The 20,201-nt window shown below is 45.8% G+C and overlaps 1 protein-coding gene across 1 annotated transcript; it reads left to right on the top strand.

The window, feature by feature from the left end:
• Positions 1 to 19,317: 19,317 nt before the first annotated feature.
• Positions 19,318 to 19,937, top strand: LOC124670662. The gene has a single exon (XM_047207135.1). It carries the CDS (start codon positions 19,401 to 19,403, stop codon positions 19,935 to 19,937), a length of 537 nt encoding a protein of 178 aa, XP_047063091.1. The 5' UTR covers positions 19,318 to 19,400.
• Positions 19,938 to 20,201: the final 264 nt, after the last annotated feature.

Consider the following 20,201-nt stretch of genomic DNA (forward strand, 5'->3'; position numbering starts at 1 on the left):
CAACAAAGGATTCACTTAGGGCTTAGTAGAGGTGGCCGTCGCGGTGCTAGTATGCTACGATACCTAGCGGGGCCTTATCCGTATGTGTCTCGAAGTTACTACTTGCATTGTACTTTCTATTTTCATATTCCATGACTAACTTTGGTTTTTCAATTTGGTTTACGGGTATGGCAACTCAACCCACCAAGGGGAAGGGAGCATGGGAGGGCAATGAGAAGGAGGAGTCCGTTTGGGAGGAGGCGGTAAGGACGGTGCGGAAGAAGGAGAAGGAAGCACTAGAGAGGAAGAAGAAGGAGGAGGAAGACAAGAAGATGGCGGAGAGTGCCCGTATGCAAAAACAGTATGAGGAATACATATTGTTCCACAAGAGGAGGAATGCCAAGTCGAAGGCCGAACGGGACCGCGAGGCACGGATAAAATTCCGAGGAGCTGCCAACTTGAGCAAATTGCGAGGGAGAGGGCCAATAGGATGCACCTAGAGGAGGTGGCAAGGGAGGCTGAACGCATCAAGGAGGAGAGAGCTCAAGCGGAAGCTGCAAAGACGGAGGAGCGCCACCACTTCTTCGATTCGGTCGTTCAGTTGGCTCGTGACTTAAGGGAGAAGGAAGAATTGGCTGAAGAAGCTAAGAAGAAGAAGGCAAGGGGGGAGGGAGCATTTGCGACGCAGTGAACCTTGGCTATGTTCTTGTTGTCGAACCATTATGTTGTCTGAACCTTGATCTTCTCGAACCTTCGTGTCGTTGAACCTTATTGTAATTGAAACCTTGATGTCGTCGAACCTTATTTGTCATTTGAACCATTATGCTGTGTCTATGTATGGTACATATTCAGTGCAATGTTCTTGTTGTCAAAACTGTTGGAATATGGTAGGATTTTTCATGGTTTTATCACAAGTCCATGTGTGGCGCCCTTCCCACTGGCGCCACAAGTGCTTGTGTGGCGCCCGTGGCATCGGCGCCACACATGCCAACTTATATGAGCTATTTGGTCGAAAACATCCAGGGGCTCCGGACGATAAGTCCTTAGCCGTTTTGGCGACCCTCTTTGTGTGGCGCCCGTGCCATCGGCGCCACACAAGCTTGTGTGGCGCCCGTGGCCTCGGCGCCACACATGCCAACTTATATGAACTATTGGACCCAAAACATGTCGTAAGACAAATCGTCACGGGACTTAGCCGTTTTGGCGACCCTCTCTGTGTGGCGCCCGTGGCACGGGCGCCACAGAAGCATGTGTGGCGCCCGTGCCACGGGCGCCACACAAAGAGGGTCGCCAAAACGGCTAAGTCCCAGACGATTTGTCTTACAGTATGTTTTGTGCAATTAGACATGCATCTGTGGCGCCGATGCCACGGGCGCCACACTGTGCAATGTGGCGCCAGTGGGAAGGGCGCCACTCATTGACATGTGTTAAAACCATGAAAAATCCTACCATATTCCAACAAAACTGCCATCATGTCAAAAGCTATATCATACACACATCATATCAACAGCCATTTCGTACACACATCATCGACATAACATCATCATACCTAACATCGTAGCACATAGTTTCATACAATTTAAGATAGAATTCAAACAACACGAAGCAACGAAGATAGAGTTGACAACACTCGACGTTCTAACTATCGGTGTCGGAGCCGGATTCGCCGGTGTGGGGGTAGTGCACACGGCGGGCGGTGTCGTCGAACACCTTGACGATCATCTCGCCGTCCCCCTCGTACGGGAAGGTGAGCTGGCAGCCGGGCTCGAGGTGGAGGTCACGGGCGAACTTGTCCCACCCCGTGTGCAGGTACATCTTGCCCTGCCCGTCGAACGGGACCTCCACGGGCCAGCGGCAGAAGTTGCGGCTAGCCTCCCGTAGGCTGCAAGTGCGCCGGCTCGGCGCCGTCGACGAACTCGGCGAACTTGTCCGGTAGCCGCTTGATGCCGAGTGGGTCGTCGTCGATGCGGAGGAGGAACTCGAAGCGGCGTTCGTCATGCGAAGACGAGGAGGATGCAGGTGACGGTGATCGTGGGGCCCTTGCTGCTCCACCGCGGCGGCCCCTTCCCCGGCCCGGGGCGCCCAGGACCGCGGCGGCCGCCCTTCCCCGTCCCGACCGGCCATCCTACATGTTTACATTTTTGAACCATATTACGATCCATTCAACTAACAAATATGAGTTACTCCATCACAAATACTAGGCATACATGTGGGTTCATACACATACATACACATACATACATAGAGTTCATACACATACATGTGAAATTTCATATGTAGATTTCTACACATCTATGGTTCAAACACATGCATACATGAGGCTACCATCTCCAACACAAACAATACAATATAGAGTGCACAAAAGAAAAAAAACATGTCTAGGGTTCATGTCCAAATCTAGCCCGATCTATGAAATTAGTGAATGAATGGAGAAGATTTGAAGGAGATTACCTTGACAAATGGATGGGGAACGATCTCCACGGACAGATCTGACGATTTGGTGGTGGATTTGGTGGGGGGAGAGGGAGGAGAGAGAGAACCGGGTTGGGGAGGAGGAAGAGAAGAAGAGAAAGAAAGAAGAAGGGTCGGGCTGGGCGCGCGCGGCGCCCAAACTTAAGTCAATGTGTGGGTGTGGCGCCGGCCGGAGCGGCGCCACTCGTGCTGCCACGTCGGATCGGGGTCACCAGCTCAGCGTCGACGGGCCACGTCGGATGGGTGTGTGGCGCCAGAGCGAGAGGCGCCACATGGGCACGTGTGGCGCCCTTGAGAGGGACGCCACACAAAAGGGTTAGATTCGTGAAATAGTTTCGCCAGAGGGTCAGTCTGTGTTTTTCTTTCAGTTTTGGGTTATTTCTGTGTAAATCGCAACTAGAGACACGTCGTTCCTCGCCTGCTGTGGGTCGTCGGCTAGCGTTACTGTACTACTACACACTACGTGCCGGGCCAAATTAAAGAAACGTAGGCCATCTATATATGTTTGTGGGTACGCTGGTGTCCATTTGGATGCATCTGGGTAACAAGCAACTTTTTATTTGCTTCAACTACTTGGAGTATAATATTTCAGCTATGTCGGTTACCAGACATACACACACCATCCGTCAATCTTATATGGACTATGCGCCTATGTTGCTTCAAGTACTCCTATAATAGTTGAATTATTTACTCAGAAAGTGGGTTTTGCTGTCGAGTTTCAGTGCTTTCGTCATTTAAAAAAATCAAAAGGTATTTTTACAAGTTATCAAAAAATATGTAAATAATTCTGGAGATAATTAGTGAGCCACAATCATAAAAAATCTTAACTAGAATTCTTTTTATTTTGTGCTAGACAAAAATAACAAAATCTAATATGCTTCGGAGATTTGAAAATGTACTAGTCAGATCTACACTTTTGTCATTTGTGTAGCTCAGAAACAAAGTATTTCAAATTGATGTTATACACGTTTGTGGGATATATTATTGACAATAAGCGGATTTTTTTTCCAGAATTTTAAAATTCAAAAAAATTCTTTATGTTTTAAAAAACGAGATCATGCCAATGTGCACCAAAAAAATCTCCATTCTTACTTATGACACTATATTGTTTTGGTGCTTCTCCCTCCATTCATCATTTATAACATGATGTAGGATTTTTTTTCTTTAGAAAAGGCATACGTCCAGGCAACTAGTTTTAATTTTAGTGTTAACTTTACTCCTCTTTTCCGAATTTAGACCACATTATTAGAGTATTTAAAGATAAGAGAGATGATGGGTGGTACATTTTCTGGTACAATTTCTACTCCACTCCATAAACCGTTTTAAAATCCTTATATGTCCACTTATTTCTGGACGGATGGACAATGGAGTATCTTGTAATAGTGAATGAAAGGATTATTTTTGGTCTGAGTTAGTACAAATCCTTTTAGAATTTTGTGCACTCCTTTCGTTTGGAAATACAAGGCTACTTTTTTTTGAGATTTTTTTTAACTAATAACTTAGTCAATTAAATATGAGTTACATGTCATCTAAAAATTTATTGTTGGATGCACATTTCAAAAAAATTTCGGATGATATACTTTTGAATGACTTACAAATTATATCTGGCTAACAAAATTATCACTCAAAGTTTGACACGAAAAACTAGTGGTCTTGTATTCATGAACGGATGGAGTACCATATACTAAGTAAAGAAAGTTATTTTTTTTAAATAAAGTCACAATGAGATTAAATTGCTTTGCAATAATGTTGGTGAAAATCCATAAAACTCATGGTTTACTCCGAAAACATTTATAGAAATTTATTTAGATTTACGTACTGATCTGGTTCTGCTCCAAAAACATTGATGGCATTATTTTTTAATTTTTTTGTTGGATTTGTCTTTATTGTTTCTATGCGTGTATTTTGAATTTGGTTATGTAAATTCTAGAAATTGTAAACACACATTTTGCCAATTTTCACAAAGTTATTTTAGTTTTTTTAAATTTAAATTTTAAGAAATGATATCAGGTATCATATAAGGTGCGCTATATAATTTTCCTATAAAACTAGTTGCATGCATATATATTTCGATGAAACGCAAGATATTTACATCGTACAAAATACACCAAACTTCTGAAAGTTGCATGCATAGATGGAAGGTGAAATGTATGTATAGCGGCTACCGGACTGGACAGCATGAGACCACGTGAGATCTCCGTCACGGTCCTCGCACGCACGCCACCACACGCGCGCGTCTCCTCCCTCGCCATGCACAATAAGAAGGTGCCCTTGAGATGGCACTACTTTTGGGTGACCTCGCCGCGTTGCTGTCCTGAGGAAACAAACTGTTACCGAACGTAGCCCTCCCTCCAGATAAAAAGATTAGAGATTTAACTAAAGTCCAATGTAAATATCACTCTTATTGCATAGACATATTTGGGAGAATTTGTAGCCGACGAAGACACGTGAGGAACAGAGGAAGTGAGGAGAAAACGCGTAAACATGGCCAAAAATAGGAACGGGCGGCGAGTAGAGCATAACGGGCAACCGGGCCGGGCAGTGTGGTGGCGTGTGAGTATCTCCTCCACGCGACCACACGCGTCTGGTTTTTCCTCGGGTGGACGTTGCACCACGTACGAGATCAGGTGTGCGCGCTTGCGATTGCACTGCTTTTTTTTTTTTTTTTTTTTTTTTTGAGAAACACAGTACAAACGTAGGCGCTCACATATACGCGCATACACTCACCCCTATGAACGCACACACGCACACCCTACCCCTATGAGCACCTCCGAAAGACTGAGGCGGCGGATTGGATCTTGAAATTGACGAAGTCACCACAGGCGCCTCGCTGTCGACGGGAACGTCGCCTCCCACTGAATGAATATTTCGCCTTTTATGAGCTTTTCGGTGTTGCCATCCCGAGGAAACAAACCAAGTGGAGAGTAGCATTCTTCTACTGTAGCAGAAACTCACGCGAGTTTCTGCAAAAACCATTTGATACTCCTCGTCGCTTTTGACTTTGCACAAGCGACACGGAATACGCCCGCTGCTTCTCGCTTTTCCGTTCTCGCTACGCTGCATTCATCATGCCAAAGATGGCTAGGTTGTCCCTATATGTAGAAGTACGTTCCCAAAAGATGTGCAGTGATATTTTCCCCTGCCGGTCAATGTAAAATGAGCATATATGTAAATCTATTGGCCAAATAATGAGCACATATGTAGAATGAGTACAATACGTAAAATGAGTACATATATATCTATCTATCTATTATATACTAAAAGCAAAATAAGAGTGTTTTTCTAGGCACCAGGTTAATCCACATATGCTAAAATAATATAAACCAATCATTTTACTATTAACGTCTGAGATTAAAAGATAAAAGGTGTTACGTACAACATAATATGTGTACAAAAGTAAGATATAGCACGTAAAAGCTCTTTTGGTCCACACGTGAACATATCAAAGAAAAAAGGTTACGTACCAGACTTAAACGTTCAATGGGGCAGAGATATAGAAAAGATTCACATGAAAATAGGAAACCAATAGCATCCATATGAAAAAAAAAATGGCCCACGTGAAAACAGGAATCGATCAGCTCCCATGTAAAAAAGGAAGCGATTTCTATAAAGGAGTCCTACAGTTATACGTCAGATATATATTAGAAAATTGGATTATTTATGGACCACGTAAACATACTTTTTTAGTTTAGATTCTTATGCTGGACCTGCAGCCCTAGCCTGGGACACCACTGTGCGACATAAAGATCGGATCAAGTTATGATTTTCTCATTAAGAAAGAGTACCCGAGAAGAATAGATATGATCCGGAAACACTCTTATTCGACGAGGCGTAGAGCGTTTGACTTTCTTCTTTACAATTAATTTCCTTAATGCGCATGAATGAGAGATTACAGCACTTAGTATGAGCATATCGGCCTATGGAAGAAAGTTCGTATCGTATTAGTGCGCTTTAACTCGAAAGCCGTTAGCTACAACCTTTGATCGTGGTTTGGTATCCAAATAGGAAATTCTATCCAGTCCCTCGCTACACTATTTAGACGGATTGAAGCTTAAGCCAGATCGAACCTGTCTGAGTATATGCATTGATCCTAGAATAGATTCACAAGCTGAAGGGAGCCTCCTAAGAAGAATATGACTAAATACTCGGGTCAATCCCCCATTGGGGAGGGTATCACGTTTGGTGGAGTTCGCTATCAGCCAAACTTGAGCTCTTTTGACAGTCCTAAGAAAATCACTCACCCCGGCGGATCCGGAATTCCATTATCAGGGCAATCTTCTTATGCTCACCGCAGACGCACCTCTCCTAACTATGGAGTTAGCAAAGGGGTATATCAATCCATCCTCTCTTTTTACGAGGATCATAGGAATTGGGATAACCTTGGGCTCTTCCCGCGCCCTTTCAGGGTTCTTGGTTATCACTTGGCTATTCGCTCCATTCCTCTTCAATCCATCAGGATTTGAGTGGCAGAAAATAGTAGATGACTGGGATGACTTCTTTTCTTTCTTCTGAAGTCAGTGTGCTTCTTTACCAGGCATAACATGATAATTCCTCTATGGCGTGTGCTCCTTTCCTATGTAATGACTTTCCTCCTTTTTCATGCCTCGTGCGCGTGCATAAGCTACGAGTTCCCTGGCCCACCCTAGTTCATCGAATAGTGAGACTGTTCATTTCTTTTTTTTTAATGAGTTTACCGAATTGACAACTCTTCTTTTTTTTACTTTATAGAGATCTAATTTTTCAGCATTTACAATTCATATTACGCAATAAAATAAGAAGAGACAGCTACATGAGTAGGCGAGCATTCATTTGAGCTGCCTTAGTTCTTCACAAGAAGCAAGCCCCTAAGATAATAAGTTGTAGTGGGTGTCCTCTTTCCAGATGCGAAAGGCTTCTTTCTCTCTACTCTTTATAGTGGAGATGCTAAAAACAAATGATTGAAACCTGCTTGCCCTTCTGATTTATTCCTTGCTGGCACTACGCTGACCGAGGGAGGGTTCTGATGAATATTGGTCATCACGCGTGGACTTCTCTTCAGGCCTCGTTTTCCGCGACTTCCTTAGCCTGACCAGAAACGCAAGACCTGTGATACGAAAGACAGGCCATTCTCCAGACTAGAGATCCGAGTTTCGATACCGAGTAGAAAGACTGCAAAGAAAGAGTTCTCACTTCCCGCTACCAATCTTATTCCCACTTCTGCTTATTGCTTATTGTCGAGTAAACACTTCTGTTTACCAAATCTAACTTTCCGATGGCAACTGCTTGCTTCCAACAATACCCGAGCTTCCTTCTCCTAACCCGGATTCCGATACCAATCGTATCAATCTGGAAGTCAGTATTCTATCTTTCAGGCAGGCGCGGAGTTCATCCCACTATACTAGGTTCGCGAGCCCTGTCCGATTGGACGAGAAATCTTCTTTTTTCATAGTTTCTTTCGAAACAGGCACGCACAGGACTTGAAGCAGAATCAGAGAGTGATCCCTTTCCAACAGACTGATCGAATTCCAGTGATACACTACGCCTGGCACTATTCGTCACATTAGTAGTTAAGTTACTCATTTGTTACGAACAAAGAGACGCTAGAGATTCTATGAACTTCAGATCGATGCCATTCACTAATCTCAATCGTCTTTCTATGGATTTCTGGGCCGATGGATAGCCCTTTCGACTCATATGTGAAGGATCTTTATGCACGACGAATGAAAGCAAAGTTAGCAGGGAATACAGTCTCCGCATATATTTTAAAGTTATTATTAAATTCTTTATATGGTCGCTTGGCCATCTCACCAGATAGTGACATCACCATAATTCTCAATGATGAAGATTCTCATTCGTTCATGAAGCATACGAAACATAAAGATGTCATTCAACTCGGGAAAGATATCAATATCATTAACTATACGAGGAATATATTTGATAACCGGGGACCGTGGCAACCGCCCATGAATACATGCCCTCAAATGTCAGCCGCCATTACAGCATACGCGAGGATGAAAATGTATCCATTTATATCACGTGAAGACTGTCACTATACAGACACCGATTCAGTTATCTTGAGTCAACCTCTCCCTGAAGAGTGTGTTTCTGAGACAGAGCTGGGGATGTTTAAGCAAGAGTATGGTGGTCTAATCAGAAAGGGGTACTTTATGGCACCTAAGTGCTATTTACTGATTCTAGATAGGAAAAAGATGGATGCAGATGGGAGAGAGGTACCAGTTCAAATCGTCAAGTACAAAGGCGCCCCAAAAGGGCTGGTGAGCCCTGACTTCTTTATCAAACAAATAGATGATTTCACGCATAGCGAAGAGTTAACCTATGAAAGTTGCTTTCGAATTAATTTCAAAAAGTTTACTATTCATAAAATCGATAGTAAACTATTACTAAGGATGAACAGTAAAAAAAGAAGGCCTATATTTAATGATAAAAATAAATGGGTTGGAACCAAAGCTATTCGATTTCGAGGAAAAGTGCTAACTGCACAGTTAGCTGAAAGTACTCGATCTGGGATTATCCTTGAGGAACTGGCAATGGAAAATGTTGAACTTCAAAAAAGGTTGAATGGTGTTATTGATAAATCGGATTCTGATTTAGATGAGGATGACTGAGCCTGCTGGTCCCTTTTCTGAAGTGTGTTCACTTCATTTCCATATGTCAATAATAAATAACATATATGAATGTATAGTGTTAATGATGTCGTATCTACTATATGTCCACAAAGTCAAAGCTCCGTAACCCACCTTAAACCATTTATTTAGGATCTTCCACTATTCCCCCGTTATCTGCCTTAAACCATTTATTTAGGATCTCCTTCCATCCGTCTAGTCACCATACTTCCCAATATCTTCCTATATGTCAATAGTTCTCTTCCTATATGTCAAATACATAGTAATAGTATAGTGTGGGCAGGTACCGAGTCCTAAAAGTGTTGCATCTGGTTCCGAAAGAGCTATTGAACGGGAATTCAGAGGGATGAGAGGACTGTTGTGGTTTTGTTGCAATAGAAAGAGAATGGATGTGATTTCATAAGTTGGGTCATGAAAATGCCATGGAATTAGCTACCGAGAATTGGACCACCCCTTGCCTGCCTCATCCATATCCCATCACTGAAGAGGGAAACGCATACCAATTATGCTGTTACAGCTTACGTCAGGATCAACATGCACATGATTCTATCACTTACACTTAGATCATTGATCAATCGACTTGCCAGCTTCCTTTCATCAGGCCAACGGTTCCTGTATTGTATCATTAGCTAGATCAGTTATGTCAACCTCAGAGACAGATGCATATGTAAGAAGATGGTATCCCGAGGGGGAACATGTCAAGTATCTGCTAGGCATCGAAGTCTATTTTCTGTATGTCAATGAAAGGTTTAGACTAAAGTGGAGTAGATGAATTGGTCAACTCAACTACCCTCATGACTTTCCATTCCGGATGCTTCCTTGAGTACTCGTTACTTCGAGGTCTAATGTAGCTATGGTATTCACCCCTTAGACTCACAAATTGGAAACAGGATGCGACTTGAATCAATGGATTGTAGAGGCATTAGATCCTCCTGTTCTCTTCACCAGGGTGACCAATGAATCCATTTGGTTATCAGTACAAGGTGTTTTGATTACGTGCCTGCATTAGGCTGAGATTGGAGACAGGATCATCTTTCCAGCGACTGATCATCGTGTACCAGTGCACTGTTCTTTAGAGAACTATGTTCCGGGTGATGAAACTTGAGTGTTATTCACACATCGCTAATAGTGGACGCTACTGATAATGTATCTCTTTTGATTTGATTTCAGTCTATCCTCATTGCTTTATTACCCAATACTGATCGGTTAATTCCAAAATACCAGGCAAGATTATGCTATATCTTTATTTATCCGAAGATAAACAAGTAAATATGATTTGCCACTATAGCACGTGGATCATTATCACCTATGGTGATACTGCGGGCGGTATCTATATCACGCATGCTGAGGAATAAGTACATTAGTGCTTATAAAGGTAGCTACCATTATTGCTGTTCCAATACATGTTACTTGATCTTTGTGTAACCATCCATGCCCCCAAAATTGATTCAGATTGATTATGTCTACAAAGGGTTTTTCATGCGTGAATGTATGTTTCACTAATGGTTGGATATCTTTAGTCGTCCAGTAAGTCACTTTCTCGTATCCTTCAACCACTGCAGTAGGGTTCTTGAAAGATTCTACCGATTCAGGAATAAAAGGAGGCACGGCGGTATTAATTAATTGAAACTTATACCAAACTACAACACCTACCCCTGTTATAACTAGTATATTAAAAAGACCATAAAGTGATTGCCTATGTAGCTGTGAATAGAATTTCGTTGTTATTTGTACGAGAATCGATGAGAATTTCTCACTAAGAAGACATTTTAACCCAGCGCCTGCATATGAATGATGCACTGTTTCCAACGCTAGATTTAACCTATTCGCGCGGACAAGACCTAATCGTTTTTTTAATTCTCTTAATCGGAAATAAGCTGGAATATTATACTTCGTATAGTTTGACCATCGAGGCTTAGGTTCACATTCGGCTAGACGATGAGCCACGTCCCTGATGAAATCATTCGAAGTGATGATACGTGTTGTTTCTAAGAAATCCGCAAAAGAAACAAAGTGGAAAGGCGCTTTGAACTGCAAAAGAAATGTATACAGCTTGTTGTAAAATACAAAGTATTTATGTATGATATACAATATAGGTATGATGCAGGCATAATAGGATAAAAAGAAATGAGAAATCTGTTCGTATAAGTATAAGCTGAAAATGGAATTAGTGAAGCTGTGTTCCCAACCACTGAATGGATTATTCTGGAAGAAACTTAACAGTCTGATTAAATCGCTTGCTAGACTTTTGATATAGCGGATTGGTGAAGAACCACCACCACCACCATTATTTTTGAGCCCTAATATCAATATCAACCAATGATCCTTCTTCCTATCTCCTGATATAGGAGAAGTGTTCTCACTACTGCTCGATGAATCAGTTGATAACGAATCATTTACTAAATTATCTTCCATATTCACATCTAAATCATCATCTATATTAGAACCTTCACCTAGACCAAGGTAGTTCACAACTATCATATTGATTTCTTCCTTGTGATATTTATACAGGGCAAGTACAACTTTGAATTTGAACATTTGATTTGATATCTTTTCTTTTAAAATAGTTTGTGTTGGGATTTTATTGTATTAGTTTTCTCATAAGATAAATAAAGTATCTGTATGTCTTCACTACTGTAGTTGTCATTGACCCTAATGTGGCTAACACTTATTTCAGTGTGTCGCCCTCGACAACATGATTTTGGGTATAATGGTAAGTATACCCTACTCGATAAAACGTGTTACATAAGTATAGGTGATTTGACATATGTTAGATTGTTTGAATCCCTCGATGGGTGTCATTGGTAACATCTCTAACCGTATATAAAACGTGTTCCTACATATATGTAGGTGGGTTCCGATCCCTATTGCAATCAGTGTTTTTTGGAACTGATTGAATGTTGAGTACGCGTAAATTGACCCCAGTTTCAGATTTTACCTCTGTATCGTTGAGACTTGGTCTCATCGCCGTTGGGGCCTACTGTGTTGACTCATGTCTGTGACATGAGCCGGGCCAACATCATAGTCGATCAATTCCGATCGGTATCGGTACCGCTCTGAGTACCTTGTAAAGTGTGCTGGTGTTGGCTGCGCCTTAGCCATAAGCGCTCTGTACACAGGAAGTGCCAGGATCTTTCGTTTCGATTCCTCCAATTCAGTAGGTAATCCCATCCCTCTAGTCCTATCTCAGAAGGGCGGCTTGGGTTTCCGTTTCGTTAAGAAGAGAAGGGCCTTCGAGAGTTGATTGTTCGTTACGAGCAGAAGACATACAAAAACGATTGCTACTTTGAATGTCTATCCTTAGCGGTCTATCCACGAAACTACATCTGTAGACTTCTCTCGCACAAAAGAAAGAATTGATCTCAAAGAGGCTTCTCCCGCTTAAACAGCTTTCTCAAGCCGATCTTGTGACGGGAGCAAAGAGATCCGTGGTTATCGTTCGATGAGGTATTAGATAGTTCACCTGATCTGGGTGTGTTTTTGGGCGTCCGCTTTTGACCAAGTCAACTGAAGTCACCCCAGAGTGAGAATGCTTTGATTACCGCGGTGGTATGGCTGCTTGAAGGGACCTGTTGCCGACAACTCCGTAAACCAACTGATGGACTTTATAGGTAAGTCAGTCAAGATGATAGGTCTGAAATGAAGAGTACCTTATTTCTTAGCCTTAAGGAAATGCTTGTCTTATTGTTTTTTCTTGGTTGGTACGCTCCCCCTTGTGAAATAAGTCTTCTATCTGCACACGTTCCTGGGAGACTTTCACCCATCCCTTGAGGCTTCGTTCCCGCTTTGAATTGGCCTGTGCCCGTTGATGAATCATCAATCCATTCAGCCGTCACGCCGAGAAGACGGACTTGCTGGTATCGTGAAATAGAAGATGGCAGTTCTCTTTTTCAACTAACCCAACCCGCCTTTCACCGCATCGGGCGAGGACCCAAGGCCCCTTTACCTGGCTAGGGTACAATAGCAGTTCCTTAGCGGGAATGAAGAATTCCATCCTCTGGAGCCTCTGGAGATACTAGAAGCAAGAGAGAGGAATAACTTACTTTGTTGGTAGTAGAGCTGGTTCTCTAATTCAACCTGAAAGAAACCTAGGGCAGATTGGCCTACTCTATCTCTTCTAACAAGACAAGGGCAAGGGCGCTAGCAGTGTGAAACATGCCGCTATATCTGGCACTTCTTTGCTTGTAACAAACAGAGCTATCTAAAGCTTGAAAGTAAGCAGCTATATATTCCAACGTACCATAAGCCATCCTTGATCCAAGGCAAGCAGCTCCCTCATCTCGAATAGGCTGATCGGTGATACGTGATTGAGCTTCGAGGAAGAAAAGCTAGACGACTCTGTCCTCCAAAAGGACCTTCCATTCATCCTATACTCAGATTCTGAGTGCCAAAGACAAGATATCCGTCCACTTGACAACGGCACTATGGGTCCTACTATCAACCAGGGGAAGAAATGGCTTCTAGAGAAGACAAAGCTATAGTGCATGTGAAGAAGCAGAAGCAGCAGCCACTAGGAATGGTAAAGAGTGCCGGGAATTCGAAAGCTCAAGGGAAGGGAAGTTCTGATCCGGTTCCAGCACCTTCCTACTTCTTGACCTTGCTTCTCACCATTAGGGGATAGAGTCTAGTAGTTCCTCCCATGCCAAGGAAACTTCTATCGATTGGCGCCGTTGGTTGGAAATTTTCATAGCATTCCCACGCCTTGTTCTTCATCAGCTTGGTGCCGCTTCAATTACGAGGTCTGTCAGCTTCCATCTCCCGATGTTGCTACTCGTATCCATTCCTCCCTGGAACCTGTTGCGAAGAGCTTGCAAAGGTGCCAAGGTTGCCTGAATCGAATCAAATAAGAGCTCTGCCTTCTTGACTAGCTATTCGTGCTGCTCCGCTAGCTGGTGACTTGCCTGTCCCCTCATACATACTTACTTAGGTCTAGACCCCTATTCGCTGACCACCGGGCTCCATCTTTCTAGTAGCAAGAAAAAGCCTATACTACTTCTGATTCCATACGCAACGCATACCTCTAGAGTGTAGCAGTGACTTCTTTCTCTCTCGGTGATCCCTTGGTTGGATACTATTTGCATGTTGACTAGTGGGAATTCCAGCTATCCCTTTCCAACAACTAGACAAGTTCGGTGCATCTAGACTTTCTTTTTGACCGATATACTGAACCTATTCCTTTCAAGCCAACCGATTCAAACTCGTAGAATGACTTGACTTTCGAACAAGACTACGGCACTCCTTCCTCGAGAACTGCTTTCGCTTCCAGCTATTTAAGGCAAGACAAGAGCGGATCGGCTTTTCCTTGCTACAGAGGATTGAAGCTCTTTCCACACTGAAGATCGGATCCATTCCAGCTTCACTTCAACCTTGCCAGCTCTATTGCTGGGATTCCAGAAGTTATATTAATGGATTTGCCACCTGGCTCGCTTCAATGGATGAGTCGGGCTAGGGTGATGACTCGGGCTCGGGAGTTTCCAGTGAAGGAAAAGTCTCGTATTTCTTGATCTAGTTCCTACCATTTCTGATCCGGATCTAGCTAGATGAGTAGTTAGTTTGGGAAACAAGGGTGCCGAGCTGATGTGTTATCATATCATATTTGAAAGGAAGTCAGCTATTGAATCAGCAACTAGTCTGGTGTTGATACGCCGCGATGCCTTTGCTTCACAAAAGACACCGTGAAAGAAGCCCACATGCCCACTCTTCTTTCCCCCCCTCACCTCAACCGTATAGTGGATGGGTTTGGGGGGCCTCGGTTTCCCTACACCAGTGAATTTCTTTTTCGTAGGTGATCCCGCTCCCAATCGCAGATTTGAACAATCAAGTCGATATGGGGCTTATCCCTTTGGTTACTCAAAAAATATTGGCTGCGCCTGTAGATATCTTCGAGGATCTGGGCGATTTTGACCCGCTTTTCGGCGCTCGCCGTTTCAAGGTGAAGATCCTCGTAAATTGATTCCAACAGGGTTTCGTGCAGCTTACGATTTCGACAGGATCTCAGAACAGATTGAATTCTTTTCCTTAAGAAAGAAATGGAGGGTATTCCAGGTTGCGCCCCATTTATGGGCGGCTCTGACCGAAACCCATCTTTGCCATCGGCGTCTTGACGTCTAACTTTTTTTTTTCGAGGATCCTCATCTCCTGGCGTAGCGGAAGCACTCGACGAGGCCTCTACGACAGAAGAGATTCTTCCCCGTTTCTGCCCGGAGGACGATTCCATCAAATAAATCAAAATCAAAGTGAAGCATAACAAGAAGAAAAAGAGATCGTGGTGTAAGTCAATGATTCCTTGTATCATAGGGTATACGTTTTTTTCGGACCGCTATTTCCTGCACAGAGCCTGTGCTTTTTGTGGTTTTCCGCTCATTAAACCACGCTGCCGGGGCGATCCAGTTACCCGGAGAAGAGAAGATTTCTTTTCTTTGCTGATTCCTCTCAATGAAATTTGCCATGTTGCACTAAGTTACTTACGGATGTATGCATGCAGTCCGGGAACACTTTGGGGTGAACACCCATCCGAACAAGTAGGGTCAATAGTTCAGCATTTAGGCCGTAACATTTAGCAAAAAACGAATCTTAAACCCAACAAGTGCTCTCCGAACCAAGCTAGATAGTCTCCTATCACTAGGCTCACCAACCAACCTGGACTTTGATTCTTTCTTATTATTCTAACCGGATATAAAAACCATAAGGATTGTTTCCAGCCAAGAGTTCCCATATGACATAAGCGCTCTTGGGTGAGGTGGGCCCTCATTCGCCAGGTCTTTGAGTGCCCGTCGTACCACGTGGTTGGTACACTAGGCTGATAGATACTTTACTTTCAGGATCTGGCACCTGCGCCCGACTCGGTCTGCCAGTGAATTTTGGCTCTACGTCCGGTCGTGCGTGGTATGTTCGCGATTCGTACAAATGGAAGGCATCGCGTACGTTAACCCTCCTTTATTGGGCTGGGCCATTCCATCTTTGAGAAGGGGCCCAATCTCGTATTTGATGGTCGGCGTGGCAATAGGCTTCGCTTCGTAGACTGGTTTCCCAGCCGTTGCAAAGACTTCGCGAGAACGGTCAGGGGCGCGGATTCGCCAAGCTAGGGCAAACAAAGCCGTCCGGCCCTACCAGATTAAGAATGCGAAGGCCTTTCCTTCGAAAGAAAAAAAGAGCTATGCTATAGAAATCACTGTGTTCATTGTGTGTGTCACTTTAAGCACACAAAAGACTACATATGTGATATACGTAAGAAAAATTGTATTACTCTGGAGTTTGTACATGTAACGGTGTACTAAATTCATCTACAAAACACATACTAAATATGTACTATTAAGATAACGTTCGCAGTATTTCATCGGACCGGTCGTTAGGAAAGAGAAATTTCCAAGAAAATGTCACTCCAAGAAACAATAGGAACAAATTAAGAAGTTTGTACATGTTACCGATGTCTAAATTAAACTATAGAAAAACATATTAAATTATGGATTATTATGATAAGGTTCGCATAATTCCCTCAGAGCGGCCGTGAGGAAGCATAAATTTCCAAGAAAGTATTACTATGAGGAACGATAGGAACAGAGTAAGGATTTTGTACATGTCACGATGTCTAAATCCAGCTATAAAAATGTAAATTCCATATTATGATAAGGTTCGCAGAATTTCATCGAACCAGTCGTGAGGAAACAAAATTTCCGAAGAAAATAATATTCTCAATTATTTTCAATTAGCTAGAAGCGAAAAAAGGCAACTTACAGCCGGAAATATACATGATCCCAAGCGTGGAGAGAACATTGGCTAGACGATTGAGTTAGACACAAGTAAAATAAACATAACTTGGAACATTGCCACCTACATGACTACGACTGTAGTCGCAAAAATGGATGGTTCAAAAAAGATCGTTTGGACATAGAAACTCCAAGAAGCAATACAATTGCATAACTATAATACAAAGGTGTGAAAAAATTAATTATGCCCTTATTGTTGCGTAATACTTGAATTGTTATTTATTTTAAAATATTAAATTAGTAATTTGTTTTGTAATATATATTAGATGAGGAGTTTTCTCTAGAATGATGTAAGTCACACATATGTGCCAATTATGCGAACACAAATAGAATCTAACAAGAACATCACCAGATTTATGGCATGGCCTTTAATAGTTGAGCCAGGTAACTTTTTGTATTTGATAAAATTCATTGAACATTAGGTTTCGTAGTTTCCATCATTATATAACATTACTATTACAAAGTTACAACATATAAAACATTATAGAAAACTGAACAATTAGAAGTAAATAGAATTTTGAGATGTTGCCCTCGCATTTGCAAGGGCCAACTTGCTAGTTCGCCAAAAAAAACATTAGGGCATCTCCAGCGGCGCGACGCAAATGGTCGCTGAGCGATCGTTTTCGTCCGCCGTGACCGGAAATGCGTCCGGGCCCTGCTCCAGCGGGGCGACGCAAAGTGACCGGCCCGTCCGCGGAGACGCAAACCTGGCCCAAATATGCGCCAGGTTTGCGTCTCCGCGGACGCTCGGCGGTCGCGGAAAATGTCCGCGTTGGGTACATCCGGGCCCGGTCAGCGGTGACTAGATAAGCAAAATATTTTTTCATTACTATTGATTGGCCAAAAGGACCATCTTTACGAGAGATGGTTAGTCGAGTTAACCTAAAACTACAACGGCCGCACCTACTCGCCGTCGCGCGGCCTACACCGGCCTCGGTTACTCGCAGTCGCGCGCCCTACTACTGGCCGCCGGATGGGCCGGCGCCGTCGTCAAAGCGGGAGCGCTTCTTGCACTCCGCGCGCCGCGCACGGCGGCGAACGGACATCTCGTCCTGCCACAGGGCCGTCACCGTCGCAAAGGCCACCTTCCTAGCCGCCGCCTCCGCTGTCGCCCGGGCCTCCTCCTCTGCCGCCGCCTGGACCGCTGCCGCCGCCCGGGCCTCCTCCTCCCGCCGCCGCCGCGTCCTCCCTCCGCCGGACCGCCGCACGGATCGCCGCCACGTCGGCGACGAGCGAGCCTGTCCCTAGCCGCCGCCGCCACGGCTTCGTCCCGGCGGCGATGGCGACCTCCGGCCTCCGGTTCTCTGCTCGACCCGCGCGGGAGAACGGCCCCTACTGCTGGAGCGAGTCCGGGTCGGAGCACATTAACCCCTAGCCATGGCCGTCGCATAGGCGGCGGCTTCCTCCTCCGCCACCAAAGCACGGCGGCGGCTGGGTGTCCCCTGCTAGGGACTCGAAGGACAGCGACGAGAACCCGCTGGTCACCGGCGCACTCGAAGCGCACGGGCACGGGGGTCGTCGTCCGCGATGTCGTGGATGACGGCGTCGGCCGGAGGGGCCGCGAGGGCCGCCCGCGCCTCGCGAGCTCGGCCCCGGCGTCGGCGAGCTCGGCCATGGCGTTGGCGATCTCCGCCACGGTCGCCGCGAGCGCCTTCCGCGCGCGCTGCCGCCTCCGCCTGCTGCCTCCGCCTCCGCGACCTCCGGAGTCCGAGCTGGCTGGGCCTCAACGCCGGCGGCGGCTACCTCGTCCTCCTCCTCCTCCGGGTGGAGCTGGCGGCAAATGTCAACAACTTGCTCCCAACTCATGTGGCCCGCCATGGATGGATGGTAGTGTGAGGTGTGCGCGTCGCACCCGGCGGTGTCCACCGTATATAGCCACGGCGGGGCGGGAAACGGCGTTGGCGCGCAGGGCGTTTCCCGCGCGCGCGAACGCCGGCGAAGCTTGCGAATGTATTGGGCGCGCGCGGAACGATCGTCGTCGCGCGGGAACGGACTGTCGCCGGTGGCAGTCCTCGACGGGACGTAAAACGCCATTAGCGACCTTGACGATGTCCCCGGATAAAATATGTGTCCGCACCGCTGGAGCTACCCCCGACGCAAATGGTCGTCCTGGGCCACAACGCGTCCGCGGGCCGACGCAAACGGATTTCGGACGTCCGAAATGTGTCGCACCGCTGGAGATGCCCTTAGGACCAGACAAGCGTATGTAGGACACGAGTAGAGATGCTCCTACACGAACGTAAATGTCAGAGTCTTTTGCACGTATTTAGCACGTACACGCAGCTTCCATTCCCAGACCAGATAGTACAGCAGCAAATCGAAATACTGAGACAAGGCTAGGCAAACAAGAAAATATCCCGAGTCCAAGCACGCTGTCGTGGCCCCAGCGAAACGCCAGCCCGTCACGCTCCTCGCCTCCTTCTCCTATATATAAGTGGCCTTCCCAAACTTTCACCTCCATCCCCATCTCACTCATCACTGCTTCTTCCTCCTCCAACCATAGCTACACACAACTTCACAACAGAAACAGCCGCTAGAAGCTCAAATCAGATCGAAGAAAATGGGGCTCTGCATGTCTAGCGGCGCGGCAGCTGTGGCGGCGGTGCAGGCCGATGGTCTGGCCGCGTCGACGGCGATGGTTCTGCTTCCGACGGGAGAACTGCGGGAGTACCCACCCACGGCTACAGCCGCGCGGGTTCTCAAGGACTCCGTCGACGCGGGAACCGGCTGGTTCATGTGCGACGCCGACGCGATGGGGTTCGACGGCGCCGTGGCTGCCGTGGGCGGGGCCGAGGAGCTCCGCCCGGGCCAGATCTACTTCGTGCTCCCCACGGAGGCGCGCCGCAACGGGCTCCGGCGGGAGGACATCGCCGCGCTCGCCGTCAGGGCGTCCGCCGCGCTCGCCAGGACGTCCAGCGCGTTGCCGCTCGTGTTCGCGCCTCCACCGGAGAAGGCCTGCCAGGCCGCCGCATACAAGACCGTGCCGGCGCTGGCGGCCAAGAGGCGGCAGGTGGCGCGCGCCAAGAGCGCCGGGAGGATGCAGCCGCGGTTCGCGCCGGATCTGAGCGCCATTCTCGAGTGCGACACGAGTGAGTGATTTTACTGAACGGCGATTCGCGGATCGAAGCAAGAACAGATATTTTGGGGATCGATTGATTCCAGTATCCGTCCATCGTCGAACATGGAGGACCTCCGACCATTCTGGAGTAAAAGGACGCGGACGGGCGGAATTGATGTCGCCAGTCTGGCGGAGGCTGCATCAGCGGCTGACAAAGCGGAGGTCCGTCGGATCTGTATCGGACGGACGTTGCTAGCTTGGATCGGAAGATACCATAAGGGCATCTCCAACCGGGCGACCCAA

This window comes from Lolium rigidum, chromosome 7 (assembly GCF_022539505.1).
Source record: "Lolium rigidum isolate FL_2022 chromosome 7, APGP_CSIRO_Lrig_0.1, whole genome shotgun sequence".
Classification (NCBI taxonomy): domain Eukaryota; kingdom Viridiplantae; phylum Streptophyta; class Magnoliopsida; order Poales; family Poaceae; genus Lolium; species Lolium rigidum.